The 24,137-nt window shown below is 38.5% G+C and overlaps 1 protein-coding gene across 6 annotated transcripts in view; it reads right to left on the bottom strand.

Moving 5' to 3' along the window:
* JAM2 (junctional adhesion molecule 2) overlaps positions 1 to 24,137 on the bottom strand; it is a 410,153-nt gene that overhangs the window by 372,139 nt on the left and 13,877 nt on the right. The window contains exon 2 of one of the 6 annotated variants that reach the window (XM_060150794.1): positions 245 to 365. The exons of the other annotated variants lie outside the window; for them this stretch is intronic. Coding sequence (XP_060006777.1) covers positions 245 to 302 — 58 coding nt within the window. The 5' untranslated portion in view covers positions 303 to 365. The remainder of the gene's footprint in view (positions 1 to 244; positions 366 to 24,137) is intronic. 6 annotated transcript variants of the gene reach the window in all.

The following is a 24,137-nucleotide window of genomic DNA, read 5'->3' as shown; positions in this document are numbered from 1 at the left end:
CTGAGTGTAGCATGGGGAAGTCCTACCTGGTTGAGAACCACTGCTCTAGACTTACAGCTAGGCTGGTTTGACAACCCAGGAATAGACTTAAGGAGGGCAAGGAACCATGAGTTCAAGGATTTGGAAAGTTCCTATAAGATCAGAATTTCTTAACTATGAAATAATTTATTACACTTTTGTGAAGGAGAGAAAAATCCTTCATATGACATGGCATCTTATCTTTCAATCATTTATCTATAAGTACCTTGACATGTAAATGAATCTTCCACTGTGCCGGATTCTATCACTCCTGAAGAATACATGCTATTCTGGATAATTTTTTCTTTTTTCCTTTCTCTCTTCTCTTGGAAGCCTGGACAGCAAATCTAATTGTGAAATTAAAAATCTCAGAAAACTATAAACCTCAAATGTCTAGCTCAACTGTTCAACATTGTTTAAATATTCAGGTTCTACATATCTCTAGATTGCAAACATCTTCACTAAGGAAATTGGCCAATCTATGTGAAGAATGTAGGCCTGAACTGATCCTTTTTACTGCCCTTGTAAATATATTTGTATAAAGCAGTAACCCACTTGGCTCAGTCTTAGAGAGGTATTGGAGCCACCAAAGAGTAATTTCAAAATAACTCTTTTGCTTGCATATTTCAAAAACCATGAAGGGGTCCAAGAAGTCTTTTAAAATACTCTATTTTCCCTTTTCCATGTACTTTTGTCACATACTAGAATATGTCCCATAGTCCTCTGAACTGCTCCCCCCACCAGCCCCTCATGCCTTTCTTTTCCAGCTTCTCCTCTCCTGCCTCAATTTTATTTTGTAGAGTCCAAAAGGAGGGTTTGGATTTTCAGAGAGCAGAGGAAGGGAAGAGACTAAGCTGGCCAATCCAGAATCCTCTTAAGTGAGCTGGAGAAAAGTTAGGGTCTCATGGGTCCTTGTGCATTACACCCACGTTTAAATGACATGATCGCTGAATGTTTTTCCTGTGATTCTGATTCTAAACCACTATTCTGTGAAACTTTCGAAGTACACTTTGAAAGAGTCTCTTTTCTCCTTTAGAAATGTGTAAATTAGTGTGCTCAGAGAAGTTCCAATTATGACTGGCATTTCTCATGACTTTTGAACTATTTTATTATACTTTTTAGACAAAACAATGAAGATTCATATTCCCTAGAAACCAGTTGAGAGGACAATGTTGGCAAAATAGGAAAAGATAATCTTTGTTCCCTTCACATCATGTCTTTGAACTTTTCAAACACCACATTGCCTACTGAGAATGTTTATTTTCTTTAGGAGTCTTGGGCCTTCTTTCATTTGAGGCAAACATTAGTCCAATCTGAGACTGGAAGATTTAGGACCAGATTGAATCATCTTTCCCTTTTCCTTTTTTTAAAAAAATTAATAATTAATTAATTTTGGCTGCGTTGGGTCTTTGTTGCTGCGTGCGGGCTTTCTCTAGTTGTGGCGAGTGGGGTCTACTCTTTGTTGCGGTGCACAGGCTTCTCACTGCAGTGTCTTCTCTTGTTGCAGTTGCAGAGCACTGGTTCTAGGCATGCAGGCTTCAGTAGCTGTGGCACGCAGGCTCAGTAGTTGTGGCGCACGGGCTTAGTTGCTCCGTGGCATGTGGGATCTTCCTGGACCAGGGATCGAACCCGTGTCCCCTGCATTGGCAGGCAGACTCTTAACCACTGTGCCACCAGGGAAGTCCCTCTTCCCTTTTCTCAGTTCCAGTTTTCTACTTGCTAAAACTTCCTTTGAGAATTATTTCTTTAATTTTCAATAATCACTTTTAAAGTTCTATGGAAAATAACAGCTGTTAACTTCAGGAATTTTATTAATTCCCTCATAACTTTTGTATGTATATATTTGAATAGAAAAAAAATGTGTCTCAGACAAGGAAAAAGAGAGGATTGGTTGAATTGCAAAAGCTATGAAGGCAAAACAATTATAACGGGGCTTAGTACTATTAAATTAATGAATAGATAGCATTTCTTGGTAGGCTGAATATTTCCTTCAATGATTTTAAGCATCTTCTCCTAGCTGTCTTGCTTCCTCTAATTCCATTTACTTCAAGGTTTGCCTTTAATTAAGTAAAAATATTTTTTAAAGTGTAGTCACTTACGTTGAACTTATTTAAACAGAAAGCTCTAAATCTTAAAAAAAATATATAAGATTTCTACTGTTTTCCAGCCTAAGTCTTCAAATTCAGTTTTATTTTTCTAACTTGAACCCAATAACTCTATTTATGAAAACAAAATGTTTTGTATCAGTATTTCACTAGCAGATGTTAGGAATAGGATCTGTTGGCCGTATTCTTTTTTTTTTAAATATATTTATTTATTTATTTTATTTATTTATTTTTGGCTGTGTTGGGTCTTCGTTGCTGCACACGGGCATTCTCTAGTTGCGGCGAGCAGGGGCTACTCTTCGTTGCTGTGAGCAGGCTTCTCACTGAGGTGGCTTCTCTTGTTGCGGAGCATGGGCTCTAGGTGCGTGGGCTTCAGTAATTGTGGCACACGGCCTCAGTAGTTGTGGCGCACAGGCTCAGTTGCTCCGTGGCATGTGGGATCTTCCCAGACCAGGGCTCGAGCTGTGTCCCTTGCATTGGCAGGCTGCTGGCTGGTTTCTTGAACTGATTTTTCTTTCTTCACTTTTCTTGAGTAAGTTAAGTAGAAAAATAAACAAAAACTTGTCAAGTAGGACCGCTGGTTAAGGTCAAAAATTGTTTTAAACCTAGTTACAAAATGTCTTTCATAGCTATGGATGTGTTCCAAAATCACTGGCAGTTCATAAAATGAGATTAAGAGATGATTGTTTCCATAACTTCTAAATCTCCAAGTCAAGTAATTCCTAGTAAATAAAACCTTTGTGATTCTTTTCTCCCCCCCACTGTAAGAATGAAAGTTCTTATATGTCTATCACCTGTCTAAAATAATTTGGTTTGACTAAGAATAAATATGTATTCACATTATCACAACTTAAAAATTTACTATAAAAGTGTTATTTAAGTGAACACTTTTCATTGAAAACATGATTAGGAAAAACTGATATGTTACAGAGGTTTTGTTTGTTTTAAAAATACATTAGAGAGGACTTCCCTGGTGGCGCAGTGGTTAAGAATCTGCCTGCCAATGCAGGGGACACGGGTTCGAGCCCTGGTCTGGGAAGATCCCACATGCCGTGGAGCAACTAAGCCCGTGAGCCACAACTACTGAAGCCTGCGCGCCTAGAGCCTGTGCTCCACAAGAGAAGCCACCACAGTGAGAAGCCCGCGCACCACAACAAAGAGTAGCCCCTGCTCGCCACAACTAGAGAAATCCTGCGTCCAGCAACGAAGACCCAATGCAGCCAAAAATAAATAAGGACTAATAACTAACTAGTAAGGACCTACTGTATGCCACAGGGAACTCTACTCAATACTCTGTAATGACCTATATGGGAAAAGAATCTAAAAAAGAGTGTATATACGTATATGTATAACTGATTCACTTTGCTGTACTCCTGAAACTAACACAGTATTGTAAATCAACTATACCCTAATAAAAATAATTTTTTAAGTACATTAGAGAGATACCGTGCATAAAAGCAAGTCATAAAAACTGTGGGTATAAATTATTTCATAAGTTTTCAAAAATAAAAATTAATAGCCATGTGTTTTCTTTTTTAAAATTTATTTATATTATTTTTTGGGGGGCTGCATTGGGTCTTCGTTGCTGCATGCGGGCTTTCTCTAGTTGCGGCGAGCGGGGGCTACTCTTTGTCGCGGTGCGCGGGCTTCTCATTGCAGTGGCTTCTCATTGCGGTGGCTTCTCTTATTGTGGAACATGGGCTCTAGGTGTGCAGGCTTCAGTAGTTGGGGCACACGGCCTCAGCAGTTGTGCCTCTCGGGTTCAGTAGTTGTGGCTCGCGGGCTCTAGAGCACAGGCTCAGTAGTCGTGGTAGAAGGGCTTAGTTGCTCCACAGCATGTGGTATCTTCCTGGACCAGGGCTTGAACCCATGTCCCCTGCATTGGCAGGTGGATTCTTAACCACTGCGCCACCAGGGAAGCCCTTAACCATGTGGTTTAATCACTTATATACAATTATTAGAGTAACAAATACTTTAAAAATCCATAGGGCTAGCAGTAACAATAATACCATCCAGTATTTATTACAGATAAATATTTATATGGATAGAAAGTATCCTAATGAGGTAGGAATTAGGATATATTAGATAATATACTCATCTCTCTCACTATCTGTCATTCAACCATAATAGGTCATAGAAGGGGAGGGAGAGGGCTTCCCTTGTGGTGCAGTGGTTGAGAGTCCGCTTGCCAATGCAGGGGACACGGGTTCGTGCCCCGGTCCGGGAGGATCCCACATGCCGCAGGGTGGCTGAGCCCATGAGCCATGGCCACTGAGCCTGTGCGTCCAGAGCCTGTGCTCTGCAACAGGAGAAGCCACAACAGTGAGAGGGCCGCGTACCGCAAACAAAAACTAATAAATAAGGGGAGGGAGAGGAGAGGGCGGAGGAGGGAGAGGAAGGAAGTAAGGGAAAGGGAGAGAGAGACAGACACACAGACGGACACGTTCTTCTAGTCTCGGGCCATTCTGGCCCTTCTTCTTAATGAGACATTGGCATCCTATGTTCAGAGAAAGGGGAGCCACACCAAAGCGCAAGGAGGAATAAAAGACATGTTTGACTTTGGAGCTACCCATGGCTGATGTCCTGGTGAGTTAGTGATGACCTGAAGAATTTAAGGGTGATTTTGACAATGAGTAAATTTTCCCCTTAAGAACCTAGCATCTAACAAAGATGTGACTCCACTCTGTTAATATCCTTATTTGACAGATGTGACAATTGAGAGAGGTTAAGTACCTTGCTCAAGGTCACAACACTAGAAAGCAGGGAAGCCAAGATGTGAATCTACCTACAGATACGTTTAGTCCGGCTCCACAGACCTCCTCCCACCCCACCCCTCATCCCCCGTTCTCAAATCTGTGCAAGGCATTGGGAGAAATCAGTACCAAACAATGCTACTCTCAAGCACTCTGCAGACAACTTCACATCCACTATCAATCTTTAGGGTTGTAAAAATATTATTCAGAGAGTTTATAACAAATTGCCATTTTAACAGAGAAAGTGTTAACGGACAGATGTTTATGGTGAATGAATTAATTTGAACAAACTTTGTACAAATATACAAACTTTGTATATTTGTATATATTTGTATATTATATACTGCACAAAAATTTTATGCTCCCTCCCTTTTCTGATTTTTTAATCATTTGAATACAAGAAGGACAAATGATGCTTTGGCACTAAGTATAAGTTGTTTTCATAAAACTAGATGCGTTAGTAAATTTAGGGAAACTTTCACAGTTTTCCGTTACCCCAAACCACTGAACGATTCAATTTTTCATGTGATATTTGCAATGAAGTAAATAAATTAACTTCTTACAGTAAAATAAATTCTCAAAAATTTCAAAGAAATGTTCTTCAAGCACATCTTCAAATGTTTAATGGTGGCCAACAGCATCAGAAAGCCATCAGTAGCTGAATTTCTCACCAGATGCTCACCACTAGGACATGAAAGAAGCCCTTTGAGCATTCTGAGGTCTTTCTTTGACACTCCCCAAGTGACAACCTCAGCCAAACACAATTTGTTCACCAGTGGCATTGACTATAGATTTTAGATAGACAACAACAGTCAACTCAAATCCAGCAGACTCTGAGACAAGATGAGGAAATGCTGTCTTCCAACACTGATGCTAATAGGAATCACATACTCAATGTAAGGCATGGATATTAACCATTCTATGTCCTAATTCATTCTCCCTAAGATTAAGGTGCCAGAAAACAATGGCCTTAACACTCTGTTAGTGTAAAATAAGAAATCGTTACTAAAGATGTCAAGTATCAAAACAGACAATGGCCAAGATACTAAAATGGGAGATAAACCTGAGTGTCTCTCCTCACTAATTGATTTGTAGTCTGGGTTGTGTCTCAGGAACATCCTTAAAATATAGATGGTACATCAGGCTTTGAGAACTTGATGATACTTTAATTTAAGATTATTCATTGCCCTTTAATGCAAAATTATAGTTGCTAATTCTTAAACTTCAATATAGTTTTTCAAGATTAGAAGTCCCACCACCAGCATTCGATAGTTACGTTTCTCAGCAGCAATAAACATACTAATATAATTGTCAAATAAACAATTTTTGAGAAGACGTATTGTTAGTCACTTCTCCAGAATTTTGATCAGCTCTGAGCAAAGAGCTAAAACCAAGCTTCTGAATCTGGATTCTGAACTCTGGTTCTGAATCTCTACAATATGCAAATCTGCACAGAAAGTCCTAACAACTGACAACACAGATTATTCAGTGGCTGTTTCGGCCAGGGGACAATGAAATGGTTATTCTACAGTCATTTGATATCTATAAATCCACTGAAGCAACATATGTGAGAAGACAGCTCTTTACCATCTGTTAAGCTCTCTCTATCCCCAACTCTATATAGATGTTTGTTTTAAACTTTCTTTATACTTCAAGAGTTTTATTTCTCCACCTTACTGACTGAATTTCAGGAATCAATAGCAACCGTTTAATGCAGTAAAAGTTATGTTTTGAAAGAGTGAACATGCAGCTATGAATACAAATTGTGTTTTACAGAGACTAGCATAAAAAGTATCAAAAAGATCTCTAATATCACCAGTCTGTTAAATTTATAATCTGCAAATGAAGTTATCTTTGCATTTCTCAAATGAAGATAGTGCACAGCTAACGTTTTCAATCTTTTTCTGAATTAGAAGATCTATAGAATACAATGAATAGACACATAACAGGAGACAGACTGACTGAGTTTAATAAGGCTTAAGCTTTGGGGTCCTCCCTTGCCTGGACACCTCCTAAGGGCCTGGGAGTGAAGTGAAGAGGGCCTAGTAATTTGCACATTTTGTAAAATTTGCAAGGATAAGATTTTTTTGTGTAATTTTTCTTAGTGAGAACTCTAATAATCTATCCCGGCACACACTTATGGACTGCTCCTTATTAATGAGTTTACTTAGCTTTCTAAATTTGACCACCCACAATAAAGTGGTCTCCAGGGTCCTGAACTAACTGTCTGAGAGTTCAACCTTTAAAATAGTAAGATTTTTTAAAAATTTAAAAAAAAATTAATTTATTTTATTTTTGGCTGTGTTGGGTCTTTGTTGCTGTGCGCAGGTTTTTCTCTAGTTGAGGTGAGCAGGGTTACTCTTCGTTGTGGTGTACAGGTTTCTCATTGCAGTGGCATCTCTTGTTGCGGAGCATGGGCTCTAGGCGCATGGGCTTCAGTAGTTGTGGCACGTGGGGTCAGTAGTTGTGTCTCGTGGGCTCTAGAGCACAGGCTCAGTAGTTGTGGTGCACGGGCTTAGTTGCTCCGCAGCATGTGGGATCTTCCCGGACCAGGGCTCGAACCCATGTCCCCTGCATTGGCAGGCAGATTCTTAGCCACTGAACCACCAGGGAAGCCCCTCAAACACTAAGATTTTATATGACCAAGTAAATTGTATTCTCTTTCTCAAATTTCAATTCTTAAAATATGAGAGTTGAATAAATTTTAGTTTTTAACTCTCCTGCTGTATGATGATTCATAAAAGTTTTAGCCCTTACATTTCATACATGTGCTATTAATTAAATTCTATTACCATAAATGCTTCCAGAAGAGATCTGAAAACTAAGGGAAAGCTTCCCAGTTTATTGTTGCTTCATGTTTCCTTGATTAATCTTCAGGAAGCCAAAGGAACAAGAACCATTTATTTTGAAGTGCAGAACATGGAAACAATGGCTTGGCGTTGCTTAACTGTCATATTTTACTACTGTCAGGCAAGATTGCTCAGGGTTAGTTACCCTGATTTCTAGGGTGCTCAAATCCAAGAACTATAACTTCCCCTTTCTTTTATTAAAGACAGTTCTCTGACTCATTCTTTTATTTCAAAACTGGTCCTACACATCCAACTGTGAGCTAACACCAGAATGCATTTTTTAGGGCCAGTCAACTAAGCCAATTGAAAGAAATGATTTAATGAACATCTGTGTTATGGACTGAATGTTTGTATCTCCCTAAAATTAATATGTTGAAATCCTAACCCCCAATGTGATGGTATTAGGAGGTAGGGTTTGGGGGAGGTGATTAGGTCTTGAGGATGCCGTGCCCTCATGAATGGGATTAGTGTCCTTATAAAAGGGACCCCAGAGGGCTTCCCTGGTGGCACAGTGGTTGAGAGTCCGCCTGCCGGTGCAGGGGACACGGGTTCGTGCCCCGGTCCTGGAAGATCCCACATGCCGCGGAGCAGCTGGGCCCGTGAGCCGTGGCCGCTGAGCCTGCGTGTCCGGAGCCTGTGCTCCGCAGTAGGAGAGGCCACAGCAGTGAGAGGCCCATGTATAGAAAAACAAACAAACAAACAAACAAAAAAACAGGGACCCCAGAGAGCACTCTCTCTCTCTCCACCATGTGAGGATACGAGGAGTTGGCAGTCTGTATTATTAGTAAAATCCAAAAAGTTGAAACAAACCAAATGTCCATCACCTGATGAATGGATAAATAAAATGAGGTCTAGCCATACAATGGCATATTATTTGGCAATGAAAAGGAACGAAGTTAAGATAACATGACACAACATGGATAAACTTTGAAAATATTATAAGTGAAAGAAGCCAGTCACAAAGGCCATATATTATGACTCCACTTTTATGAAATTTCCAGCATAGGCAAATCCACAGAGACAGAAAACAGTACGTAGTTGCCAAGGGCTGGGGAGAGTGCCTGTTACAGGTATGGGGTTTCTTTTGGGAGTAATGAAAATCTTTTGGAATTGGATAGTGGTGACAGTTGCACAAATCTGTGAATATGTTAAAATAAAACACTGAATTATCTACTTTAAAAGGGTGAATTGTATGGTATGTGAATTATATCTCAATAAAGCTGTTTAAAAAACAAAACAAAAAAGTATCAGTCTGCAACAAGGAAGCAGGCTCTCACAGACACCGCATCTTCAAACACATTGATCTTGGACTTTTAGCCTCCAGAACCATGAGAAATAAATGTCTGTTGCTACCCAATCTGTGGTATTTTTGTGATAGCAGCTCAACATAACTAAGACAATCTGCATGCATTCAAATCAGTGGGGCCTACAGAGCTACATCCTGGAATGGTCGTAAAATGAGTATTAGAGATCCAATTTTTGACCCTTATTCAGATCAAGTATTAGAAAGATGGACACAGGTATTTGTGTCCAAATACGGCACGCAAAAGTCTAATTGCTGGGACTTCCCTGGTGGTGCAGTGGTTAAAGAATCCACCTGCCAATTCAGGTGACACAGGTTCGAGCCCTGGTCCGGGAAGATCCCACATGCCGCTGAACAACTAAGCCTGTGTGCCATAACTACTGAGGCTGCACTCTAGAGCCCGCAAGCCACAACTACTGAGCCCGAGAGCCACAATTACTAAGGCTGCATGCCACAACTACTGCAGCTCGCACGCCTGGAGCCCATGCTCTGCAACAAGAGAAGCCACCGCAATGAGAAGCCCGCACACCGCAATGAAGAGTAACCCCCGCTCTCCTCAACTAGAGAAAGCCCGCGTGCAGCAATAAAGACCCAACACAGTCAAAAATAAATTTTAAAAAAGTCTAATTGCCATAACATAATTCAAGCGAAATGGCTTTGACATCCTGTACAGCATGATGAAGACTGAATTTGTGGCAGAATCAGCGAGATATTTGGAATTATGTAGAGTCAGTCTCAGCATTTCAAGTTTCTGATGAGGAGATATTAGAACTGACTTCTCACCCATGGGGATAAAGAGCTAAATAGTATTGTATCACCAACACCACCACCTTCCACAGGTTGGCTTTTTGACTGAATATCATCCAAAGGCAAACAAAAAGCAACGTTAAGGTCCAGATGGGTGCAGAAAGGGTAGTCTGATCGAAATGTGACCTAAGTCTTTATTCCAGATGAAAAGAGAATCATTCTTTGTCTTCAGGAAGTCAGAACTGACAGAGAGGAAATGAGATCTATCTAGGTTGGAAACCCTTTGCTATGAATGATTAGTTACTTCGCCTTGGGCAAGCTACAGCCTCAATCTTCTAAACCTTAGTTTCCACTTAGGTAAAATGAAGCTACCAATGCCTTCCTTACAGGTTGTAAAGATTAAATTAAAGTATGTAATTGCTTAGCCTCGATGCTGGCAAGGGTCCAATCTCTACAGTTTGTTTCTCCTCTCCCTCTCCTCACTCCACATTGTTTTTTATCCAATGGGTTGATGCAGATTTAGTGTTTCATAAATGACTCCATAGTAATAATGTATTAGGATGGACTATAAAAATAGAGAATGAATTTTTAGAGTTATTACTTTTTCTTCCCTTTTAATTAATTAGGCTGCGCAGCTTGCCTTGTGGGATCTCAGTTCCCCCACCAGGGACTGAACCCAGGCCATGGCAGTGAAAGCGTCAAATCCTAACCACTAGACTACCAGGGAACTCCTATTTTTCTTCCTTTTTAAAATGACTAGCTTGACTTCTTCATTACAGTGGCTGCCTAGAGAAGGGAAGGCCTAGGTTTAAATTCTTGCTTTGACATACTTGGGACAGTTATAGCCTCTTTGGATTGTGTTTTGTCATTTGTAATACATGATTTATGATGACACCTTCTCTAACTACCTTAATCTCACAGAATTCATCATTCCCTTCTCCTTTATATGCTTTTTGCACTTAACGTCCAGGACAATACACTTGTCTAGGTTTCCTTCTCATGGATCTTATCCTGGGACATCTCCTCTTCTCTGTCTATACGTCCTTCCTGAATGATGTGAACCAAACTCAGGGCATTAAACACTCCCAGATGTTAACAACTCCCAAATACATAGCTCCAGTCTAGGTGTCTCTGCTGAACTCTGGACTCAGATCCAAACGCCTATTCAACCTTGAAGGTTTAACAGACATTTCAAACACTACGTCCAAACCTCATCTTTATTTATGAACCTGCTCCACTTTCCCCACCTCAAATGATTATTCTGGTTGCTCTGGCCAAAAATCTTGCAGTTATCTTTAATGATTCCACTTCCCCAAACCCATGTCATATCCAGTTCATCAGCAAACCCTATTAGCTCTACCTTCAAAATGCATCCAGAAACTGTCCATTCTCACTAATTCCATTGCTACCACCTGATCTGAGCACTACTGCCTCTTGCCTGGATCACTGCAATAAACTCCTGACTGGCCTTCTACGCTATCCTGCTCCTGCAGAATTTAATCTCAACACATACACTAAGGTGATCCTTTGAAATGCTAAATCAGATCGTGGCACCTTGGATTAGTTCTTTATTTCACCAGAGTAAGGGTAAAAGTCCTTCATTGGCCGAGATGGCTCTATACAATTTGGCCTCATTGCCTTTCAGACCTTCTTAACTCTTCCCTCTGAGCTCTGCTCCAGGGACAATGGCCTTCTTCTTCCTCAAAACAGGCCAGGCTCTGTCTATTTCCTCTCCCTGAAAGCCTCTTCCTTCAGAGGTTTACAAAATCCTTCACTTTTTCAAGTTTATTCTCAAAATATACCTCCTTGATGAAGTCTACTCTGATGACCCTGTTTAATATCACAATCTCACCTGCACCTGACCTTTTCCCTTTCAAACTCCTGCTTCCCTTAATCCTGCTTTGATTTCTCTTTTTTCCATTGAACCTGTCATTCTAACATAGTATATAATGTACTTATGTATTGAGGGCAGGGGCCTTTATTTCTTTATCAATAGCCCAAGGGCTAAGAATAATGCTTAATGTGTAGTAGATACTCAATAAATATTTGCCAAATGAATGGAAATGAATTTAATTATGGAGAAAATGAAAATGGAATATAAAGAGCTATGTTTAATTTTTTAAATTAAGGGATGAGACGCACAAGATTAAACAATGAAAAATTTTGAAGCAGCCAATTTGAAACTAAAAACAGTGCATCACTGTGGAGAATCAATTTTCATATTATGCTGCAACAAAAAATTAAACATATTTGATGCTAAAAATGATGAGTCAACTCCTAAAATATCTTTCTGAGTAGTTGCCTTAAATGTGATTTTAAATGCCATAAATCACCATTCTTGTTTTAAAAACATCTTTGTCACCTAAAAGTAAATTTAATAAAAATTTCTGATTTTAATAACCACAAAGGTGAGAAGTTTTATCTTTTAAAACAAAATTACTTGCTTTTTAAAAGTTTTGATGTATGATTTAAAATAGCATTGTGATGGTTAACTTTGTGTTGACTTGGCTGTGCCACATTGCCCAGATATGCGGTCAAACATTTTTCTGGATGTTTCCATGAGGCTGTTTTTGGATGAGATTAACATTTAAATTGGTAGACTTTGAGTGAAGCAGATTGCCCTCCATAGTGTGGGTGGGCCTCATCTAGTCAGTAGATGTTCTGAATAGAACAAAAGACTGAGCTCCCTCAAGCAAGAAGGAATTATGCCAGCAGACACCCTTGGAACTTGAACTGCAGCGTTGGCTCTTCCTTGATCTCCAGCCTGCTGGCCCACTCTGCAGATTTTGGACTTGCCTGTCTTTTTAATCGCATGAGACAATTCCTTAAAATAAATCTAGATATCTATGTACACACACATATCCTATTGGTTCTGTTTCTCTGGAGAATTCTGACTAATACAAGCATCATAATGAATTACAGTACTAAATTAATTTTGGAGTGTCTAATTTAATACAAGTGTTCTTTTTTTTTTTTTTTTTTTTTTGCGGTACACGGGCCTCTCACTGTTGTGGCCTCTCCCATTGCGGAGCACAGGCTCTGGACGCACAGGCTCAGCGGTCATGCCTCACAGGGCCCAGCCGCTCCGTGGCATATGGAATCTTCCCGGACCGGGGCACGAACCCGTGTCTCCTGAATCGGCAGGCGGACTCTCAACCACTGCACCACCAGGGAAGCCCAATACAAGTGTTCTTTGTATCTTAGGAGTTCCTTCTGGAGGTTCAGCAATACACTGTAATTTTAAGAAATGTTCCATAATCATTTATGTTCTGAGAAAGCTCATCTAGAATAAACTTACAAAGTCAACCACTCCTCTTTAAACTTTAACAAACACCCTTCTCAGAGCCATGTCTATATCTTCAAGACATGTTTAATTTAATCTTCCTTATTATTTTCACATAAGTCTTCACTTGGAGGGGAGGTGTGGGCATTAAAATTCTTCACTAAAATTCTTTCCAATCTTCAAGGTCCCTCTTAAGTCTTACCACCTCTAGGAACTTCTCCTGTGAAAGCTCTGAATGATATTTTGACTACCCATGGAACTTTCCTTTCCAACCTACTTTGATAAAATTAAATAGCATTTTATGATTTGGCTCATTTGGTGGCTTTTGTGACACCATTTCCCTCCTGTTTTTTTTTTTTTCTGATGCTCCTTTTCTGTCTCCCATCCCTCAGATTGGCCATTGACTTTTAGCATTTCATAGAAGATGAAGGTTTCATGGTCATAAAGATTTGACAAACATTGGGTTAGCAAGTTAAATCAAAGTTATCTACTGTAGAACTTTACAGAGCTCTTAATATGCTAAGGATTATTGCGACTTTCCAAGGGGGGGATATAATTTATAGTAGAATAAGAGAGAAAAAGTCCAAGAGAAAAGTATGTAGAAGATTGAGAAAAGGCAATCAGAGAAGTAAGAGAAACCAGGAAAGAATGATGTCATGGAAATCAAAGATGGGCAGACTTGCAAGAAGGGAGTATCAACAACGTCTGAAGTCTCAGAGGTCAAGTAAGGTTTTGATGAAAGTAAGCTGTGAATTTAGGAACTAATAAGTTACTGGTGATACAATGATAGCAATTTCAATGGCATGGGAAGGGCAGTTTGACCGCAGGTTGAATGGTCAGTAAAAAATGGAGAAAATAAATGTAGAGCATCAATTCAAGATGTTTGACTATAGAATCATGGTGGATCTTTTTCCCTCTCGAAATTGCAGACTTGAACATGTCTATAGCCTGTGATAAAAGAGTTAATAATGAAGATAAGTTGAAGATATATGAGATAGGGAATAACTGCTGAAGAAAAGGACCCAATGAGACTAGAAGAAGAGCATCATGAGCACAAGTAAGGAATTAGCTTTCGACAGGAGACACTCCACTTCCTTTGATTCAGGAGGGAAATAGCCAAGTACGAATACAGATGTGGACAAGTTTGCAATTCATCTGCTTCCCTCCTACATGAGTTAGATTCTGAAAACACAATCTGATCATATTTAGCTTCCTTCAGAGGCTTCCCCTTTGCCTTCAGGATGAATTCCAAATTCCTTCAAATGGCCTTTCAGAACTAGCTCCTGTCTTTCAATCTCCCCCTCAATCACTGCCCCCCTCCATACCCTATGTTCAAGTCACCCACCATGGGGCTCCCACTCACGTGGGCTCTTTTCACTCCAAAAGCCTTTGCAGTCTCAAAGGCTCTCTGCCTCAAATCCCTGCTCCCCAATACTCTCCTGAGAAATGCTGAATTTCTCTGTATAATTCAACACACCGCTGAAATATCAGGAAAGGTAAAGTCTTCACCAGCCCCTCTGTCCTTCTATACATACTCATCCATTCTCCTATATGACACAGCACTTTTTACGAGCCCTTATTTGTTTATTTTTACAAACTGTCTCTTACATATCTGATTCTTCCATTGGGTAGTGTTGGCACATGGTGATATTAGGAACTGTACCTGTATTGTGCTTAACACACAAAAGGAGATAATTAAATGTCTGTTGTAGACAAGACTGAACATGTTTTGTCTTCAAATCAGATGTATTATAAATTCTTTTGCAGTATTTTATATGTACTATAAACTATATACCTAATGTAGAACATATTTTAAATATACTATAAACTATATATATATATATATTTTTTTAAATTTCATTTATTTATTTTTGGCTGCTTTGGGTCTTCATTGCTGAGTGCAGGCTTTCTCTAGTTGCGGTGAGCAGGGGCTACTCTTCATTGTGGTGCATGGGCTTCTCCTTCTTGTGGCTTCTCTTGTTGAGAAGCATGGGCTCTAGGCGCGTGGGCTTCAGTAGTTGTGGCACGTAGGCTTCAGTAGTTGTGGCTTCCAGGCTCTAGAGTGCAGGCTCAGTAGTTGTGGCGCACAGGCTTAGTTGTTCTGCAGCATGTGGGATCTTCCCAGACCAGAGTTTGAACCCGTGTCCCTTGCATTAGCAAGTGGATTCTTAACCACTGCACCACCAGGGAAGTCCCTAAACTATATATATTTTTAATCTAGCACAATACCTGACATACTAGACCAATGAATAAAACTAGCTGAATTAAAATAAAGTATTAAGCTTTAGTTATATTTTAACATTTTTTGATTGTATTAAAGGTTTATAGCCTCTTTTTACAAAAATCTAAAATACTGACACTGCATAACTCTAAACTAGCAATACCTTCACTACATATAAAAGGAAAAAACTACTTTAGCATATTTTGGTGAAATGTGCATATATGCACACATGGTTTTCCTGCAGTGCATTCTGTAGTGTCATTATTTTTAACGTTTTTCTCCCATTTCACTTTTTTTTCTCATGTCAGCTAAAAATGGACCTTGGAAAGGGAAAAGTTGGCTCCCTAAAAATAGAATATATAATAAATTTCCTACCTTCAACTGCCACAAACTGAAGAATTTAGTGCAATGATGAAATACATGTAATTTACACTTATTTATTTTAACTCATTGGTTCTCAGCACTATCAGAATCTCTTTTCATAATAAATTTTTTTTTTTTTTTTTTGCGGTACGCAGGCCTCTCACTGTTGTGGCCTCTCCCGTTGCGGAGCACAGGCTCCGGACGCGCAGGCTCAGCGGCCATGGCTCACGGGCCCAGCCGCTCCGCCGCATGTGGGATCTTCCCGGACCGGGGCACGAACTCATGTCCCCTGCATCGGCAGGCAGACTCTCAACCACTGCGCCACCAGGGAAGCCCCATAATAAATTTTTGATGCCTCTTTTATTATCCTGAAACAAAATTTATAGATAATTAACATTATATATTTATATTATATATACAGAATTTGGAAAACTAAATATAATATTTATAATAAATATATTATATATTTATAATATATAATAAATATATTTATATATTATATAAATATAATATTTATATGAACTAAATATAATATTCCTTTAATATTAAGGAGAAATAAAAGGAAAACAATTTATAGTAGCATAATATATATTTCAATTTATAAATGCTTGTACATGACTACACTAGAAGACACAGTGAAGAAGTCAGATATTAATCTACACTTATTGACAATAGCCAAGATATGCAAACTACTGTCGACGGGCAAATGCATAAAGAAGCTGAATAAATATTATTCAGCCATTAAAAATGAGTGAAATTTTGCCACTTGCAGCAACATAAATGGACCTTATGCTATGTGAAATAAGTCAGAAAGAGAAAGAAAAATACCATATGACCTCTCTTATATGTAGAATATTAAAAAAAATAAAATTTCTTAAAAAGCTCATAAAACAGACTTCCCTGGTGGTCCAGTGGTTAAGACTCCATGCTTCCACTGCAGGGGGTGCAGGTTTGATCCCTGGTCGTAGAACTAAGATCCCGCATGCCATGGTGTGCAGCCAAAAAAAAAAAAGCTCATAAAAAATAATAATAACATTAAATTGCATTTAAGAGAAGTAAGAAAACCAGAAGCCATCCCAAATGGTACCGAAAAATAAAGAACCGGGTTACTGTGGACATTAGAATAGAAAATTGTATATTTAGATATATATTAAGGCTGTGCAACAACAAAAAAACTGTGTTCATAGGTAAAAAGTTTGCACTTATATGAACATGCAATGGAATCTGAGAAAGTCATGGAGGATGAAAGGTGAGGGACACAGGGAAATTATTTTGCAGCATGGCTTGTCACACAGATGTTTATCAGCCTGGTTCCTGCCCCACAAACCACCCATCACTGTGACAATTAAATAGGTCCTACAGAACTCCATGACACCCCCTGGGGCAGGAACACCGCTCCTGGGGCTAGTTCCCAATTGAATTCCTTGAACACACTCTGAGCTAATGGAAATTTGGAAGCTTTGTTTAATAAACTGAAAGTGTTCTCCACTTATACAGCTGATGTAACATAACCATAAAGTTAATTTTTCAAGAGTGAAACTTATAATCAGTATCATGATACACTGGTGGTACCTGTCCTCACAACAAAACTGCAAATGGGGTACCGGAGAGGATACAGGATTTATTCAAGACTTATTTTACACAGTTTGGAGGCTTTTCAATTTTGTTACTTTCTATCTTACCTCTTTCAACTTTGAATTACTCACTGCTCCAAATTGAAGCCCAATATAATTCTTCCTACTCACAATATGCTGTATTTCAAAGGATAACATTTTCAGCTACGAAAACTTTAACTAATTTTGATGAATTTAACTGGGATAATTGATGTCTCTTAAGTCTTCTTATCTCTCAATAACAGTATGCCCAAAACTATTTTATTCTTTTTCAGGCATGTACTATCACCCTTTTAAATGATCTTTAAGATCTCTGATCCACATCTTCAATAAAAATCTTTGAAAAGGTAAGCATATTATGAAATCATAACCCAGTTTTCTCCACCTTCAAAGATATAACACAGGGCTTCCCTGGTGGTGCAGTGGTTAAGAATCTGCCTGCCAATGCAGGGGACACGGGTTCGAGCCCTGGTCCGGGAAGATCCCATGTGCCGCGGAGCAACTAAGTCTGTGCGCCACAACTACTGAGCCTGCGCTCTAGAGCCCATGACCCACACCTACTGAAGCCCGCGTGCCTAGAGCCCGTGCTCTGCAACAAGAGAAGCCACCGCAATGAGAAGACCACGCTCCACAACGAAGAGTAGCCCCCCGCTCCCCGCAACTAGAGAAAGCCCGTGCGCAGCAACAAAGACCCAACACAGCCAAAAATAAATAAAAATAAATTTATTTAAAAAAAAGATACAACACAGAGACTCATATTAATTAAGCTATAAGTGCCCGAAGCCTAATTAGAAATCCTGGACTCAACATTCTTAAAGATCTTATAATATTAACTTTTAGAAAAAAGGCTAGAAATTAGGGGGACTTTTTCCATTTCCCTTTAAAATGATCTGTGATGCTCTTAGTTGACTAAATTCGATAATAAATCCCTGATGATATTGAATATGCTCATTTTTGGATATTTTTCCCATTTACTTAAACAAGATTTTCAGATCATGAAATATTTATTGCAGGCTTATGGGTTACCCTTCGGGTTAATATTGCTCTGAATTCAATTTGAGTTGTGAACATGGAAGGCATTTATATATGTTGAGACAACCACAGTGCAAATATACGAAATATCAAAAAGTATTTATTAACTCATTAAGATATTTAAACCATGAACCACATTCCAAATAGAATATTCAAATTATTTTCTTATTACGATAGAAACAATTAGTCATTTTTGCACTGCGCCTGCGGGCCACTGTGTGCTGATTCTAAATCTGTACATAACAAGACAGAGGGAAGCTCCCTCTCTCCCTGCCTCGTGCATCATGTTGCTGAAGTGAACACCAGGAAAGAGCATCTTCATTTCCCCCCGAATCTCCTCAGCCTTCTACCTTTCCTGATACTTTGTCACCCACAGAGGAAAAAAAATGAGATTTGGGGTCAGCAGTTCTAACTTCAAGTCCTGCCTCTAAGTACTGTATCCCTAAAGACATTCTAAGCCTCTGTTTCTCATTTATGAAACCGTGATAAAAATAGTTCTAGGTACCACAAAGGGATGTTAACACGACTTAAATACCATAATTCCAGTGAAAGTATTTTTTTAATCCTAGAGTTCTATTCAAATGCTAATTTTGTTCTTTCTTTACTTTTTAATCCCTCAGGTTGCCCATTACTTCACTCTGATCTTTCCCCTTCTTCATCCTTCTTAGACTCCAGATAACAACTGACTTGGCAAAATTCCTCCCCTCATCCATGACACTGTTCCGTTGCTTGCCTATTATTTCCCTGGGCACATTTTCTTCATTGTCTCTGCTCCTTTACATTCTTTTTTTTTTTTTTTAACATCTTTATTGGAGTATAATTGCTTTACAATGGTGTGTTAGTTTCTGCTTTATAACAAAGTGAATCAGTTATACATATACCTATGTTCCCATATCTCTTCTCTCTTGTGTCTCCCTCCCTCCCACCCTCCCTATCCCACACCTCTAGGTGGTCACAAAGCACCGAGCTGATCTCCCTGTGCTATGCGGCTGCTTCCCACTAGCTATCTATTTTACATTTGGTAGTGTATATATGTCCATGCCACTCTCTCACTTTGTCACAGCTTACCCTTCCCCCTCCCCATATCCTCAAGTCCATTCTCTAGTAGGTCTGTGTCTTTATTCCCATCTTACCCCTAGGCTCCTCATGACCTTTTTTTTTTTTTTCTTAGATTCCATATATATGTGTTAGCATACGGTATTTGTTTTTCTCTTTCTGACTTACTTCACCCTGTATGACAGACTCTAGGTCCATCCACCTCACTATAAATAACTCAATTTCGTTTCCTTCTATGGCTGAGTGATATTCCATTGTATATATGTGCCACATCTTCTTTATCCATTCATCCGATGATGGACACTTAGGTTGCTTCCATGTCCTGGCTATTGTAAATAGAGCTGCAGTGAACACTGTGGTACATGACTCTTTTGAATTATGGTTTTCTCAGGGTATATGACCAGTAGTGGGATTGCTGGGTCCTATGGTAGTTCTATTTGTAGTCACTTCTCACCCTCTTTCCAATAGTCTATACAGACATTTTTAGTTGGCTATTTTGTTGCCTCCCGAACTATAGACAATAATCACTCCTTTTCCATTTAAATACTATGATTTCTATGGTTCTTCATGTTTACAATACTTAGAAGTATTGTTCTGATTTCTTTGATGTCTCCTATATTTAATCAAGCACTAAGACTTACCAATTTCTATTTTAAATGTCTTCTGGATTTAACTCTTTTTAAACAATTTTTTTGACAGCTACTTTAATCTTGGACTCTATTACCTAATACCTGGGCTAAAGTTACCTTTTTCCTCCTGTCTATCCTACACGTAGGGGTCAAAATTATTGTTTACTTCAAATACCAATTTTCTGGCATATTGTTTCACTCATCAAAACTTCCAGCAACTTCCTGTTGCCTACTGCATCAAATAGAAACTAAACATAATATACATGAAGATATGAGCTCCATGAATACCAAGCCACTTTTGGAGCCCATGTCTTGCTTCTTTTCAAAACAAACTCTGTGTTTTAACCAACAAGAACTATGAAAAAGGCAGTTTAGAATTAAAACATGTTCACAACGCCACATAATTTTATCATCACAGGCTAAGTATGGTACATTTCCCCCATTAAAAAATATAAAACGTTAAATTATAAAGAACATTATCATCACTAAATCAAACCTCCTCCCTCATTTTACAAATAAGGAAAATAAGACCTGAATAAAATTAAGCCGTTTTCTAAAGCCACATCATTACTAAGAGCAGAACTGACACAATCTTAGTTCCTTGGATCCCAAGCTCCATTTTATTTACATCATACTTTTTGTTTCTTTGTGAACAAATGTGACATTTATGGTTTAAAATATAAGGAGGTTCTTTGAACCATCCAGTAGAGACATTTCACATGGATATTTAACCTATAAATTTGATAATGTATCACTGTCAAATATACATTAGAAATATAATTCATAAAATTAATTTAAAAAGTGAAGGTGATTCTGCCCATCATCCCAGTCAGTTTGAAAATGCCCCAGTCACCCTGTCAGGGAAAATGTAATGGATATTCCTTCAAGTAAAAGATGGGAATCCACTGTCCTCTGGGAAAAAAAAAATTACTATTCTACACACTCATTGGTGAGGTAACTTAGCTTTATTAAAAAGTACCTCTGTGTCCCACTTCCAAAATTACTTGTCCTTTTTTTCCCTAATAATTAGAAAAATACATTTCTTCAGCTATTCTAGCCCATGTAATGCAAAAGGCTAGTTTTGACTGTTCTCATCATTCCTCAGCAGATTTGGGTGTCTCACCGCTAAACATATAAATAGTTGAACGTGTAAAATGGTACAGGCTAGAGAGATACGACTTGTTTGTTCAAATAATTAGGACTCTAAATATAAAATCGATTAGAGGGTTGTGATGCAATCTTGCTTGCACTCTAAAACCAAGAAATAATAGAATGGAAGGTGAAGTGAAACTCTTTCCTCTATTAACATCTACATTCTCTTGCTCATGAATTCATGGCGCATTGGGGGAAAGTGTTGAAAATAGCTTCTGACATAAATGACTACATTACTAGTGTGCATAAGCTGCTGACACAGGCTCTAGGTTGCTTCCAAACGCCTCTATTTCTTCCATTTTTTCCCCACAACCAGAGTCTTCTCTAGAGAATCTTTAGAGCTTTGGAGTCTTCAGGGTTCGAGGAACTATGGGAAATTAAATCATATAAAGAACTCATTTTGGGGACATCCTTGGTGGCGCAGTGGTTAAGAATCCTCCTGCCAATGCAGGGTACACAGGTTTGATCCCTGGTCCTGGAAGATCCCACACGCCACGGAGCAACTAACCCTGTGAGCCACAACTACTGAGCCCACGTGCCACAACTAGAGAAAGCCTGCTCGCAGCAACAAAGACCCAATGCAGCCATAAATAAATAAATAAATAAATAAAAGAACTCATTTGGAACTTGACATTAAGTTATTAATGACATGGGTGTGAACATTAAATATTTTAGAAAGTATGAGCAATTTTGAAAGAGTTGATAATGTCAAATGCTGGATATGCCCTTACCCTATAAGAAGGCTGCAGGTGTTCTCTTTTGTTGTTCAGAAGAGCCAGGTGCTTGATAAGAAAGGCCTGATTGAGTCAGCCTGCATTAAATAAATGCAGGAGAAAAAATTTTAAATATTTAGGAATTTAATCAACTCACTTTTTACATTCATCTTTTCTTGCCATCAGTCTATGAATATGACATGCACTCATCTAATGGGTCCTTTCACATTTTAGGGAATAAAATATTAAAGTTCCTTTCAAAATAAATGAACCGAAAGATCCACACTACATCATGAAGAAAAACGGCTGTTATGCAGTGGATTTACTAACAGATTTTGCAGTGTAACCCAGGATCGTGGAGTTCCAGTTAGTGGCAGGGTGTTCATTTGTTTGTCTGAAGGCATTTTATTAGTGTGAAAGAGACAAACTAGATTTAAAAGGGGGCTATTTAAACAGAATGTGGGTTTCTTATATTGACTACCCTGGCTAAGATGTGGAGTTTAAGAAAACAGACAATTCAGATATCTTATGTAGACTCACTTTGGTCTTTTTATTTTCTCTTTAAACCAGTAGACTCTAAGGTAGAATGTATAAGAAAACCCAGAGGGGTGAATAAAAATATTAGAATTTCTATATATTTGTCACATTCTTCTCTTTATTTGTATTTATGGGTTTAAGTAGTTTTTTACTATGAAAAATTTCCAAATAGACATAAAAGTGGAGAGAACAGAACAATAACCCCCATATTTCATTATTTGGATTCAACAGTTATAAAGACTTTGCCACATTTACTTCATCTACCCCTTTTTGTTGTTGAGGAATTTTCAAGCAAATCATATATATAAAAATTTTTTTCTTTATTAAATATTTAAGTAGGTATCAACTCAAATTGAAGACATATGTCTACAACTCCATTAGAACAACTAACAAAATTTAAAATACTTCCTTGGTATAATCTAATATCCAGCCCTAGTCCAATTTGCTTGATGTTTTATTTGAATCAGGATCCAAACCATGTCTCAACATTACATTTGCTTTGTAGGCTTTTTGTCTTGGTTTGTTCTAATCTAAAGCTAACCTGCTCTTTCCTCCCTTTTATTTTTTCCTTTCATGCCATTGACTTGTTGCAGAAACCTGGTCAGTTATTCTGTAGAAAAGCCCAGTTTCTGAGTTTGTGTGTGGCCTTGTGGGGTCATTTAATCTATGTATCTACTCTCCTTCAAAAAGAAGTTAGCTTGTCTAGAGGGTTGATTCAAGGAAAGGTCACTATTTTTTTTGAGGGATGGTCAAAAATACTACATAGGGAATGTTATATGCCTCCTATTATATCACTGAATGTTTGGTTGTGCCACTTTTAATGACGTTAAGACTAAATAGTGGTTTCAGGTGATAAAGAGACTGATTCCTCCATTGTAAAGTTTCCCATCAACATTTTTTCTGTTTTTACGCATTAATAATCATATTCTAAGCCAATTACAAGTTTCAGGATAATGATAATTAGTTTCTATTTTTTCTATTATCTTTGCACATTTATTAGCTTGAATTCTAAAAAGAAGAACTTTTCCTTATCAATTAAGGATGTGGTTACATATACAAACATAAAGGAAAGCAGGACAAAGCCTTATTATTGACTGCCAAATATCAGAGTAAGAAGAAACTGACTTAGTTCAGATGGTGACCAAAGCGTGGTAACTGTGTCTTTTTTTTTTTTTTTCTAATTGACTTTCTCTCTCTTTTTGGTATCTGCATAATTAATACATTAAAAAATATATTCAACATCTTTAAGTCAATTGCATTCAATATTTAAAAAAAATTTTTTGATTCTCAAATTGCCTCTAATTTGGCCAAAGGGAGCCCTTTTATGTTGATTCCTGTGTCTTTTAGACACAACCTCAGTAGCTCGGAGAGTTCTAACTTGCTTTCTGGTGCAACAAAATGTCCCACACTCATATATGCCCAACTCTAAACACGGAATCAGATGCTCCTCCAAAGATCCCGAGTCACTGCTAGTGTGGAATGGTATCTAGATCACAGTCTGTTTGTGATCATTTTTATGGGGTTGTAGAATAGATTATATTATTATTCCCAACTACTCATTCCCTTCCCACTTATTATCGCATGATTTCCAGGGCATCGTGGCAGGCAGAATACACTCCCCTACCCCAGTTCCAGGTCTGGCCATGTGACGTGCTTTGACCAGTGGACATCCATCATGTTAAGTGGATGCTTTCAGAGCTGTTGCATGATTTAGCTCTGCCTCCTGCCTTTGCCCTTGGCCACAAGGACTGTCTCTCCCAAAT

This window comes from Lagenorhynchus albirostris, chromosome 5 (assembly GCF_949774975.1).
Source record: "Lagenorhynchus albirostris chromosome 5, mLagAlb1.1, whole genome shotgun sequence".
NCBI classification, from domain to species: Eukaryota; Metazoa; Chordata; class Mammalia; order Artiodactyla; family Delphinidae; genus Lagenorhynchus; species Lagenorhynchus albirostris.
Note: the sequence above shows the minus strand (reverse complement) of the source record. Positions and strands in the feature narration are given on the sequence as shown.